The sequence below is a fragment of the Fringilla coelebs genome (assembly GCF_963513975.1).
Source record: "Fringilla coelebs genome assembly, chromosome: 3".
Taxonomy (NCBI): Eukaryota; Metazoa; Chordata; class Aves; order Passeriformes; family Fringillidae; genus Fringilla; species Fringilla coelebs.
The window spans coordinates 53,719,746-53,732,073 of NC_140030.1; the positions used below are offsets into that span (position 1 = coordinate 53,719,746).

Genomic DNA, 12,328 nt, shown 5'->3' on the forward strand with positions numbered 1-12,328 from the left:
AAAGGCTGAGTAACTTTATCTACAAAATGTAATTAAACTTCTGACTAAAATACTTAGGTAAATCAAACACTTGTAGAAAACAAATTCTATTTGTCAAAGGATGGTGTCCCAACAACATAACCTTGCAAAATCAGCACAGGAGAAACACTCTCTATTTGTTGCCACTAACCTCATTCCATCTTTCTTCATCTACTTGCTTACTTTGCTTTAAATTAATAATCTGTTCAGACATTATATGCAACACCAAGCTATCAAAGCAGATGTATCTACACTCATTCTCAAATGCTGTCACAAAATTGTTGAAGGCTACCTAAAATGATAGCCTGGACTATCATGATCTAGCTGGTGCAGCTGTTGCAGGAAAAAGAAAACCTCAGACTATTTTATTTAAGAAAAGAATCTGGTTATTTCCAAACATTGCTGTAGACAGCCAAATCCTACTGCAGTGTGAATCAGGCAATTCAAAAAGGGAAGAATGAAAACCAAGCATTTCAAAGTGATGGATGCTTCAGAAGAGACTGCTGTAAATAACCATATAAACAGTTGTGAAAAATACAAATCTACACCTTTGGTACACACCTGCAATGGACAACAATAGGCCCTGCACTAGGAGGGTTAGATAATTTCACTCTCCGTATAAAGGAAAGCAGTCCTGTGGCATTGTAAGGAACTCCATGATCTGGCCAGCCAGTGAAATGAAACTGCTTAACTTCACGGATTTCATTGTAGCCCCTCTGTAAAAGGCAAAAAAAAGGTTATGAAATTCGAAGTATTTCATAGACTAGATATTATCTGGCTCAAATAATGACCCCACATACTGGTAGACTCTACATGCAGTTTTCATAATTTCATCAATTATTTAAAGCAACAATCCATAGGAAGTTTAGAGATGTCATTGGGTTATTTTAATTTTGAAGTTTGTAATTTTTACTTGAGGTGTTAGGTATGCTAGTTTTGCTGCACTGAAGTTTTTTTTTAATAGACTTCAATGCATTTCACATTGATTTTCAGAAGTGTTGCTGACTAGGGCAAGGGCCTGCTATATTTAAAGGCAAATATGATTTACCATGAGACCACAACTGTATCACATAAAGTATTCACAGCATTTGTCCTTTGATTGAGATTGACTCAGCTGCGGTCAGAACAGAGGGCTAAGGGATGACTCATAATCTGGTACTTGAGTTTAGCTCAGAAGTGTGACTGTGGAGAAGAGGTGACTTTCAGAGGGGGAGGGTGGCAGCTGACATTTCTGGGGAAATTCAAAGTCCCACAGTGAGATGCATGCCTGGGCAGCACTGATGCAATGCATAACTCCCATGGTAAACTAAGGCTGCCTACATTGTGGCCCAGCTAACAAGCTAGAAGGATCCGATATTCCACAGAAACCTCAGCATAGCCTCTTTCATCCTCCTCGCTACCAGGAAACAGTATTTTGCTAAGCCCTTTCAAAATGTGCTCACCCTTCCCAGAGTGAAGGTCCTGACGACATATTCCGCGAGGGGCTCCATCTCTACACAAGTCACTTTGAAGTCCCCATAAACTTCAGTGTCGTCAGGCCAGTACTTGTAACACTTGACCTAAATAAAAAATGGGTATGATTTTACACCAAGGGAAAAAAAAGCTTGAGGGTACTGTACTGCACGTACTGCATTATATTGCATTTATTTCCAAAGTGATCGTGCATTCATGCGGCTTGTCATGGCTAGCGGCTGTTATGTCAAGTTAAGCACTAGCTACAAGGAGTTTCCACTGCTTTACACAGCTGCATTTAGGTGCCAATTCACTTCTAAATGAGCATTTGTATTTTCCTTAGTGCTGAGCTGTGGGATATATTTCCACTTATGCTAAATTGTGATGCATTTTGTACCCATAATCAAACTGTTGCAAGTAATCCCAGATACTTTATAGACTTCCCTGAGGTATATGTTACTGCTAAACTGTAAATAATTTGCTGGTTTCTAGCCACTGATACAGAAGTATGTTTCCTCTATGACTCTTATCATTTGAGTGACACCATACAAATCTAGTCTGCTGAAATATGAATTTTGGACTCAGACGAAGCAGCACAGCATCAGCTTTCAGAAGCTGCTTTTAGACAATACCATAACATTGCAACATTGCCTGGACTCCCTCCCCTTGCCCCCTCAGGAAGCAGGGCTGCCCTTCACAAGACCCTTCTACATTCTGCCCATAGTATGTGTTGTCAGCAGTTTTTTTCTTTACACTTTCAGCATTAATAGAAAAACAAATCCAAAAACTTACTCTTCCAACTTCCACTAAATTTGTGACCATCACAACACAAGCTGACTGCTCCTGCCATATCATTCTCCAAAAGTCATAAACAGTCTCATGAACTGGACCTGTAAGAAAAAAAATTCAGGTAATATTCTGCAAAAAAATAACAGTCAAAGTGAATGCTAAGGATAAAAGCCAGTGTGTTTCAGAGCTGATGCATGTGAGCACATTTGCTCAGAGAAGAAAATTTTGTGAAACCACATCATCCTGCCAATGTGCCAGTTTCCAGATTATATTGTTACTTCTAACCAGCGCTGGATATTCTCAATTTAACTGAATTACCACTTGAAAGGAAATAATGGCAGGTGTTTCATGTAGCAAAACGACAGAAGTTGCTTGAGAGCTACAAGGACACAGCAATGTGTGACTGCATCTATAGTTACACTTCCAGCTTTGTTTTACATTTGTTAAATATAATGTGTTGAGAACACGTTTGTTCAGGTGCTCGCCAAGGAGATGCCCATGCCAGAGTGAAGTATCAGGCAGGAAGGTGCTGGTACAGACACTCTGCACTTGCTATCCACTTCCTGGCAAGCATGGATGCACAAGTAGGCTCTGAGCCAGACACTTCCCCCAGAAGCATATTTAAACTAACTTAAGTACTTTTCTGTGAGGCAATGAGAAGCACATGTTTAAGTTTTGCTTCTTGCTCTGCTGCAGAGACATGTTCAGTTGAGTGACAGAGGCATTTGCACTGTTAAAATAGTCTCCAAAACAGCTCCTTTACCACTATCCAGCAGTACTATAAATATTACTGCATATAACAGACACAGAATGACAGAATTATCTGGAAAAGACCTTTAACATCATCCAGTCCAACTCTAAAGCTCACGTTGCCAAGCACACCACTAACTGTAAGTATCACATTTGAAGACTCAAACACATTCTTTCATATGCTAGATCAAAGGCTGCACATAAAAGCCACAATAAATTTTTCTCTCATTTACACACTATTATGAGCAATGATTTGCATAGTAAAACAGAAGTAAAATACAAATGCAGACTTAATGCCATGTAGAGACCTATTTAGGCAGCACTTACACAAAAATAAAAAACAAATGTGACCAGAACTCTAAGCATCCTGCTGTAAAATAAGTTTTTACTTTGACATTCATGTGTGCACCTACAATCAACTGAGGGACAAATAATAGGGTATTTCCAGACATCTATCTAATTATGCTGACAGATCAAATAATGGCACACCTAAATCTAATTATTTTTACTTTAAATCATAGCCTCTTAGTGCGATCTTAGACTGATCTATTTGGTTTTCTTCATTGTGAGGAGTTCTATCAGAAATACAAACCAAAAAATAGAAATTTTTATTTTCTTCTCTAGCACCCCTTTTTATTAGCAGGGTGTTTTATGATAAAGATTTTGCCTCACTCCTTTGTACACAGAGTCTTTGTCCTCTGGCATTACTTTACCCAGATTTTCTGAAAGAGTTTAATTTATCATTACTATCTTCACTGCATCCTGGACCAAGTTGTAGACAGCAAAATAAAACATTGTAATATGGAAAGAAAAATGCCTCAAGGCAAGTTGAAACTGTTCTCTTCTCTGTTCATGTCTCTTTTCTCTATTCATCTTCATAATTGGAAATCATGGTAGTAGGTTCTGACTTTATCAGCTGAATTTATCACTGATAGATTTGCTCAATAGCTAATTAACATGATACATTAGTGCAATTTTTGAATTTATTCACATTCCACCCAAACATACTATGTTAATTTACCATAACACAAGATGATAACTCACAATACTGGGTATGCTTTACTTTCTTCTACTTCTATTTTACCAAAACACTGTGGAACTCTACAGAGAACAATTGTTTGATTTGATTAAAGCTGGCAGATCCTTACCTTGGGTTGCAATGTAGTGACTTGGTCTCTGATATCCCTAAAACAGCAATATAAGTTGGTTTGAGTACCATATTAGTAACAGAGAGTGGAAAATAAAAGCATAAGGATACTACAGAATCCTTATATCTAGACAACATTTTCAGAACAAACCAATATTTAAGAGCAGCATGAAGCTCAAAACCTAAAAAACCAGTTAATATTGAAAAGGTTTGAATGACAACAGATAAAATGAAAATAAGAACATCTGACTTGAACAGACATTGTAATGTACCAGGAAGAAGTACTCTAGATTGCTCCCTTGCACCTAAAAATTAGTCTTCTATTGACATTATTTCCCTAGCTGTATATATTTGGGCTTTTATTTAAAATGCAATAAAAATTCTCTGCCACCACATTATCTCACAGCTGATCTGTTCTCCCAGCTTAGCCAATATGAAAAAATACACACCTTTTGTATTCCTCTAAACAGAGACTCACTGAAAGGCACAAAGAGGTATGTGCCCCAGCCCTAACTAATGGAGACAAACACATTGGTGTGTGCACAGAATCAAGGTCCTACTGCAGTGAAATCTGCTCGACTGCACAAAGTGTGCATCAATTACAGTGGGCATGATACACACAAGTATATACACAGTCTTACACACACACATATACATATCTATATATAGGTAAATAGATAATCCTACACAGCTAAGCCTTTCCAGATAGCTGGATCTATGCCAATGCTAGCAGCACTAATTGTCCACATAAAAACTACAAGACAAAGAGCTACTGCTCTTGAAATAACTCAGACTATATTTTGACCAGTGCCAGCAATTTAGCTACAAAGAGGAAGGAAAGTCTAGTGTTGCTGGTGAGAAGACAACACTGAATTTCACAATCTGGAAATGTTCATAACTCCAGTTATTCTCCAGGTTAAGTTTTATTAGGCCACTTGCTGGAAGTATTGCATTGCAGGGGAGTACAAGCCCTTGGATTCCTGGTATTCACAAGATGCTACTAACGTGAAGGATTTCTGTGTACACAAGGAGTTTATATTCTTTTCCACAGACTGCTTCATTCCTGTCTAGAGTGAGAGCACCTTCCTCTGGGGCTTCTAAAAAACCATTTGAATATCTTATTCTCCGCTTTACAGGAGACCAAAATTGCATTAAATGATGAAAAAATTTCTCCTGAAGTCCTTAATATGAAGGCACATCTTAAAATTATGGAAGTAGAACCTGTGCTAGACAGGTTTACACTCAGTAATGCTTTTGAGAAGAAGATAAAAGTGTCACTTAAAAATTGTAAAATGCCAATTTTAACTTGTTGCCTGCTTCTAATGAGGTTGAATTCACTCCTAAATAAGAAAATCAATATCCTCAGGGAATTATTCAAAATCTGTGAGAGTTATCTTGTTTCAGGCCCCAGGCAAAATATCACAGGCCTATCATTTCACAGAGATTGCCATGTTAAAATATCCAAATAAAAAAGACAGAAATATATCTGGAGCTAAATCTTTGTATCCTGGAAAGTCAAAAGGGGCTTAAATAACTTATGAACTAAAAGTGGTCAGGAAAAACTACTAAGGTGAAATTATAAAGAAAAGCTGTCAAAGCCGTGGATTTCAAAAGCACTTATAACTATTCCACTACCTTTCAAATGGCTTTGGAATTATTTTGAATATAAAAACTTGTTTATTCCTAAGGTGTTAATTAGAGTTTATTCCTTAGGTGTTAAAAGTCATATTGTGCTAGTCAAATTGCCTGGCAAAATTTGGATCAGTTTTTAAAGTTTATAAACTCATTTATATTCTGATTAAAGTATGGAATTTCAAATTTTAGAGATTTTTTTCAGAACTGAGGAAATTTTCATATTAAAATATATATATATGTGTGTATGTGTGTTTGTGTATATACTTTGTAATACCTAAATTAGCACCTTAAAGCAAATGCCAGCTAAATATTGCTTGTCTAAAACATTGTTAAAAACAGACAAAGAAAAAAACCCCCAACCTACATATGTGATTATCCCTCATTTTTTTTTACTAAACACATATTATGACTACTCCACAGGTATATTTTAAAGCAACTACGGTGCAGCATACTATCTAGCTTCTTACATATACATGGGAAGGGGAAAAGAAAAGCTAGTGGCCAAAATGACCACTAAAATATGGGAACAGCAAATTCTCTTTAACAGACAGGCTCACCTGAGTTACCAAACATCCAATAATATTCAGGGCTAAGCTAAAAGGCTAAATTATCTTTTCAAAACAAGTACAAAAAATATTCACACAGAAAATAAATTTTTTAAAGGAACAGATGAGATAAATTAGATGAGGCATGCATAGTTATCAACTGATAAAAATAGAAGAAGAAAGTAATTAATAACAATATCTATATTAAATATTTACAATAGGATGCTGTTATTCACATATAGTGGTACTTACATCCCTGTACAGCCAAATCTACAGCCCAAACCAAAGTCAGATGTGAAAGAAAGCACAACAATGTCAGTGAGTACTAGGACGTAGAACAAGGAAAGTGTACATTTGTTCTTAATAAAAGAAAGCTTTCAATAATTTTGTAGCATAACATGCAATTATTTCACATAGAGAAGCTGGCAAATTGAGAGGGAGAAAGCTGTGCATTCCACTCACATCTATGTAGTTGGCATTAATGTAATCTGAAGATGGATCATCTTCAACAGGTTGCAAAATCACCCTGGAGTGGTCATCTGTAAAAACCAAGTGGTTACGGAGCCTTTTTGAAGTGTGATTTTTAAGAAAGATATTAACGGTAAGTCATCTAGAAAACCAAAATCAGCTGGCATAAGCGCCTCACAATTTACAATCCTTAAATACAAATTGTTTACACAGAAATACAAAGAACCATTTTGTCTGAGGTCTGCAATTACTTCAAAAAACCTTCGCTACATTTCATTAAGTGCAGCTGAAAGGTATTGGCACTGTCACAAGAGGTTAAAAAGACACAAAGAAACCAGGTTACTTGCTCAAAGTCCCTTTCAACATCAGCTCCACTGCTGGTGATCTAGAAAACCAAAAATGCTGATTACTGTTTCCTCACTTCCAACCCAAGCCTGCTCAAGTTCATATTGAGACATTAATGAAATCAAGACAAAGGAGTTAGCAATGCACTTGGGATTTGATGAAGAGGTAACTCTGCCCATTCAGGGACTTCTCGGGCACGGTGATTCCTGCGTGTTCCATTGCATGGGTAAAACAATACAAATTGCAAACAAACAGAATCAACATCCAAATGAGTGCCAGCGTGTTGCTGATATATGCTTACCACAGCTTGCACAACAGAGATGCATAAGCGAAATTCAGCCTGAGTTATAAAAGGAAGAAAGTTGAACTGTGAAGAACAACAACAACAACAAAAAAAAAAAAAAAAAAAAAAAAAAAAAAAAAAGCTGAGAAAGGCACTGTTCTGCTTCTCCACCGCAGGTATTCAGCAGCTGTGCCACTGGAGACTTGCAAAGGAAGAGAGAGCATGGCCTGAGTAACACAGAGTAGAGCTATTGCTCAAACCGAGGACACCGATACTCACATGCTATAATGTTTCCATAGCGGTTCTTTGTTCTGTTTTGATCCTTCTTAGCGACATCCCAAGAAGCTGACTGCCCCTCAAAGAAACTCTATAAATAAAAATGTTCCGAAAGAAAACATTCTGACCATTAATTTATCTCCAAAAATAACAGTTTAAAAGAACTGCCCCACCATAAAGTAAGTTCAGCTTTGCTCGCCTGCCCTGGTGCCATTCCAGGCAGTGCCATGATACACAAATACGGTACACAAGGAGCCCCTGTCCCTCTGACTGCTACCTGTTAGCGGGCAACTCACTGAGGAGCTCCACAGGGATTTCAAATCCTGTAATTGCCAGAAGGACAAACTTGCTATGGAGGAATGACAGTAAACTGAGAAAGCACAGAGAGACTGATCGCTCTTCTCGCAAGACAGTGTAGTATAGAGCCTGTTTACTACAGCATTACATTGCTTTCCACGTTACTTAGTAAAACATCTTTCCTTCCTACAGAGACATCAGGAACGCTCCTCTGCCAATGTTCATTGTTCTTTTTGCCTTTCCTCATATCCCTACCTCTAGTCACTAGCAAAATTATTCTACATTTTTGAATGCTTAAGACTTTGATCTCTCAGTATTGATAGAAGCAGTTTTTATTTCTCCTTGGCTTTCTCTTCATTGCCCGTAGATATTTTACTGCTGTTGTAGGTCTATGCTACTCCTTCCTTCCAGATGATCTCTTATCCTGGGTAAGTTATCTCCAGAAAATACACAGTAGCCATGGAATCAGAACTTTAATGCACAGTGAGAAGCCCAAAGCAGGGAATAGATGTCATGCATAGAGATAGAAGAAGTAGCAAGCAGGAAAACACCTGATACAGCATCAGGGACCACCCTCCCCCCAGTAGTGGCTGACACTTGGTCTTAGCCTTGAAGTTAGGCAGAGCAAAACAAAGCATGTTTAAGTAAAAGAGAGGAAAAGAGCATAATATTCTTTTAAAAACCACACATTTATTTATTCCAGTTCTTATGTTTACAGTAGAGACAGCTGCAGAAAGGAGAGAAGGTTGAAAACTGTGTCAGAAGAGATTGCTTACTCAGAGAAAACTCATTGTAAACCTAGCTGTATTGTGAGCAAACTTGGCAGTCCCATTCCCATCTTTACTGTGTGTCCTGCCTGATATTCTAATCCCAAAGAATCACAACAGATTCAGAGATCAGAAGCTAAATGAATCTGTACTCATCTTCTACCTCCACGGCTGGGAATTTCTTGCTTCCATTTTAACATTTAAGTTGTAAGTAGACATGCTCAGGCAGGTTTAATTAGAACTTCAAGAAGTTACTACCCTTATTATCTCTTTACTGCTTCTCACCTGGAGCTAAGTCCCAGTATCGCCCTACTGAGATGCTAAAATAAATCAGGAGAGTGCTTCCAGTCAATGTTTCTTGGAAAACCAGGCAGGTTAAATTATTTTCTTTAACCTAATCCAGGAGATCTGCACTGAAAATAGCTCACATAACTAATTACAGCAGTTCCACTAAAGAGCAGTAACAAAAGAGTGGCAGCTTCTTACAATATGTCATAAAGATTCTTTTTACACCCTAAGGAACATACAGGGATTTTCTATCAGGCAGTTGTAAAGGCCCAAACCATTGGACTCCATTCACTATTTCACTTTTGGGTTACATATATGAGAATCTTAAGCCTGTTAATCTGTTTTTCTCTTAAACCCATGACATTTAGTTCCATCCTTCTGCAATACAATGCAAACAAAAGGCTGCTCATTTCAAAGGGATTTTTCCTAGCAAAGCCCCACCGCTGGAGATCTCACCTCATACTCCTCTTTAAATCCATAGCTGTCAGAGGTCTTCATTAGGTTAATATGCTGCAGGAGATCAGCCACCCTGATGGCAGGGTGCAGCTGCCCAGTCTGGTATGGAGATTCTGTGCCTTCGCAGAGATAACGAGGGACATCCAGGAGTCGGCTGGACTCGGCTGTTGCACTGTGATTTTCATCTGTATTCACAAGAAATCAGTGCATTATGTACCCACAGAGCAGTAAAACCTGCTGCTATACATGTCAACATCTATTTTGAACCTCTTCCTTCAAAAACATCTCTAATTTCTGAGAAGGCAAAGCACTTACTCTCCAGCACATAAATACTGTGAAGTACATAAAAGAATTTAACAGCAAACACATACAAAAGTTTGCAGTCCTTCAGCCACTAATAAAGATGTCTGAGGGGCATTTTATTTGACACTACAAAACTTTATGGCATTAATGTACTTGGAAATTCCAGATTCTATCAGCCAAAGTAACTTTTTAAGGGCTAATACATATCAATAGCAATATTACACCTTAAATAAGAAATTAGAATAATTCCATAGTAGTATCAGCACATAATTTGTCTAAAGCCAACAAAGAGTGAATTGAGAACCCAGTAAAGAAGAGAAGCAATTATGCCACCATTTCAGAACACCACCTCCACTTAAGAAGATGAATCAGCACTACAGAGTGGTCATTTTAACTCTGGTCTTTTAGTAGAAAAATGAAACTTGAGTTGAGCGTGCTGTTTCAGTCACAACTTTTTGCTCTGTATAAGCAAAGAATTTTCTTTTAATGCTCTCTGTGCTACAAGAATTCTTGTATCAATACCATATGTCAAAGTGGCATGAGGTCAGCTGCATACACATTGTCAATCCCTTTTGTGAAATAGTAATTTTATTCAAATTAGTAATTATCAGATCAAATGAATTTACAGAGGAAGAAAAATTCTAATCTAAGTAGCTACTGAAATGAGAAGTGGGTAGTCAATGCCTCCTAAACTTCTTTGAAATCAGTTTACCACTTTCCTTGCAAAGGATCTAGATTAGGAGGCAAAACATTCCAGGAACAAAATGGACTCCCCAAGGGTTGGATTTTGTACAATTACACCAAAATGTAAACACTATTAATGTCTTCTGGGATTAAATCTCCTGAGAAACCCGACTCTTTGAACTGTCACCTGAATTGCTAATTTCAGTACCTAATTTCTGCCTCACTAATCTGCCTGACAAGGTGAGTGACATGCAACAATCACTTTTCATTGTAGTGTTACCCATACCAAATCACACACATTTCAAACCACCTCAGGATTTGTAGTTCTCCCCCTTGCTCATAGAATACTTACCAGTAATAGGCACTTTAACCCATTGAAGCAGCAAAAAACAATGAGTGAACAGAACATGAGAAATTTATTTCAGGATTATATTAGAAAATGGCTAAAAGAAAGTGACACTCAAAGTTGTTAAATCTTTACAATAGGCAACAATGAAATCCATTTTAAAAATGTAAGGGCCACATTATTATACTATCAGTGTAATAATAGGGACTTGGGAAAAGCAAAACTGTCATACCAACTTAGTGCTAATGTACACAGAATGGAGAGCAGCATTAATAACTTATACATGAAGAAAAAGAAAAGTGGTATAGCTACAAAGTAATAAGAGTTTCATATAAAAAACCCCATTTTCTATGATTTAGAACTCATAAAATATTCCTCTTCTCTAAATAAGGCAGAAGAAAACTGTTTTGTGACGCTGGGCTGAGCAAAGGCTCTATTAAAATGGAGCAGGCCAAATGATGCAGTTCCAAAGGAACAGGGTTACAGATACCTACACTACATGGTGTACCCAAAAACTTGTACATTTCTCTCCAGTATTTCAGTCCACTCTATGAAAATTAGTACCTCTTCCAACTATCAATGGTTTGCTCATATGAGGAAATTATCATGCCCAGAATATCATTACCAGTAGATGAAAAAGCGGACAGGAACTATTAAGCTGTTCTTTGAGTTAGTTCCTTGTCCTTCCTTAGTATTCAGAGCTGTCTGTGACTGTGTCTGCCACAGCAGAAAATACCATGGCAGTATGGCACTGCAGGTACCATGAGCACTTCAGAAGCACAGGATCAGATTTACAAAGTTATCTTGATTATTTGAGAGACAATGTGAAAATCAACTAGGTGAATTGAACGGTGAATGCAACAATAGCGTGTATCGGAAAGGGAAATCAAATATATAACTACAAAATGGAGTAATGGACTGGAAAATTATAACTGTGAATTTAACAGGTAACTCAATGCAACATGAACACAATAAAAAGGAGAAAATACAGTTCAGTTAACAGAAACAGTAAAAGTGGGGCATGGGGTACCTATTCCACTCAGCTCAGCATTAAGACTTCTTCCAAGAATGCTACCTGATTTGAGGCACTGCAATTTAAAATTCAACCTATGAGTTGGAAAGCTGGAAAACATCCAGAGGGAAACAATGACAACAAATTTAGAAAACGTCACCTACAAGATGATGAGTGAAAGAACTGGGCTAAACTCAACTAAAAGAGAAATAATTGAGAAGATGAGCCTTTCAATGTGAAAAAGTCGGTTCTGAAAAGACAGAAATGTGCCACTTTTCCTTATTTTCAGTGAGTCTCTCAAAAGGAAATGGCTCAATCCACAGCAATGAAAATTTAGTCTAGATTAGCCTAATTAGGAAAAACTAGGGGTGAGCATTAATAATACTTAGTAGTAACACCCAGTTAGTAGTAATTAATACTCAGAAAATTAACCTTTGTGTCCCAAATTTTACTAATGTGAATCAGAA

The 12,328-nt window shown here is 37.4% G+C and overlaps 1 protein-coding gene across 2 annotated transcripts in view; it reads right to left on the bottom strand.

Moving 5' to 3' along the window:
- PTPRK (protein tyrosine phosphatase receptor type K) overlaps positions 1-12,328 on the bottom strand; it is a 374,688-nt gene that overhangs the window by 12,388 nt on the left and 349,972 nt on the right. For both annotated transcript variants that reach the window (XM_084201677.1, XM_084201678.1), the window contains 7 exons: positions 9,517-9,701; positions 7,712-7,799; positions 6,799-6,875; positions 4,158-4,194; positions 2,263-2,360; positions 1,461-1,577; positions 580-734 (listed from right to left, as the gene is read on the bottom strand). In XM_084201677.1, the coding sequence (XP_084057803.1) occupies positions 580-734; positions 1,461-1,577; positions 2,263-2,360; positions 4,158-4,194; positions 6,799-6,875; positions 7,712-7,799; positions 9,517-9,701 (757 nt within the window). The remainder of the gene's footprint in view (positions 1-579; positions 735-1,460; positions 1,578-2,262; positions 2,361-4,157; positions 4,195-6,798; positions 6,876-7,711; positions 7,800-9,516; positions 9,702-12,328) is intronic.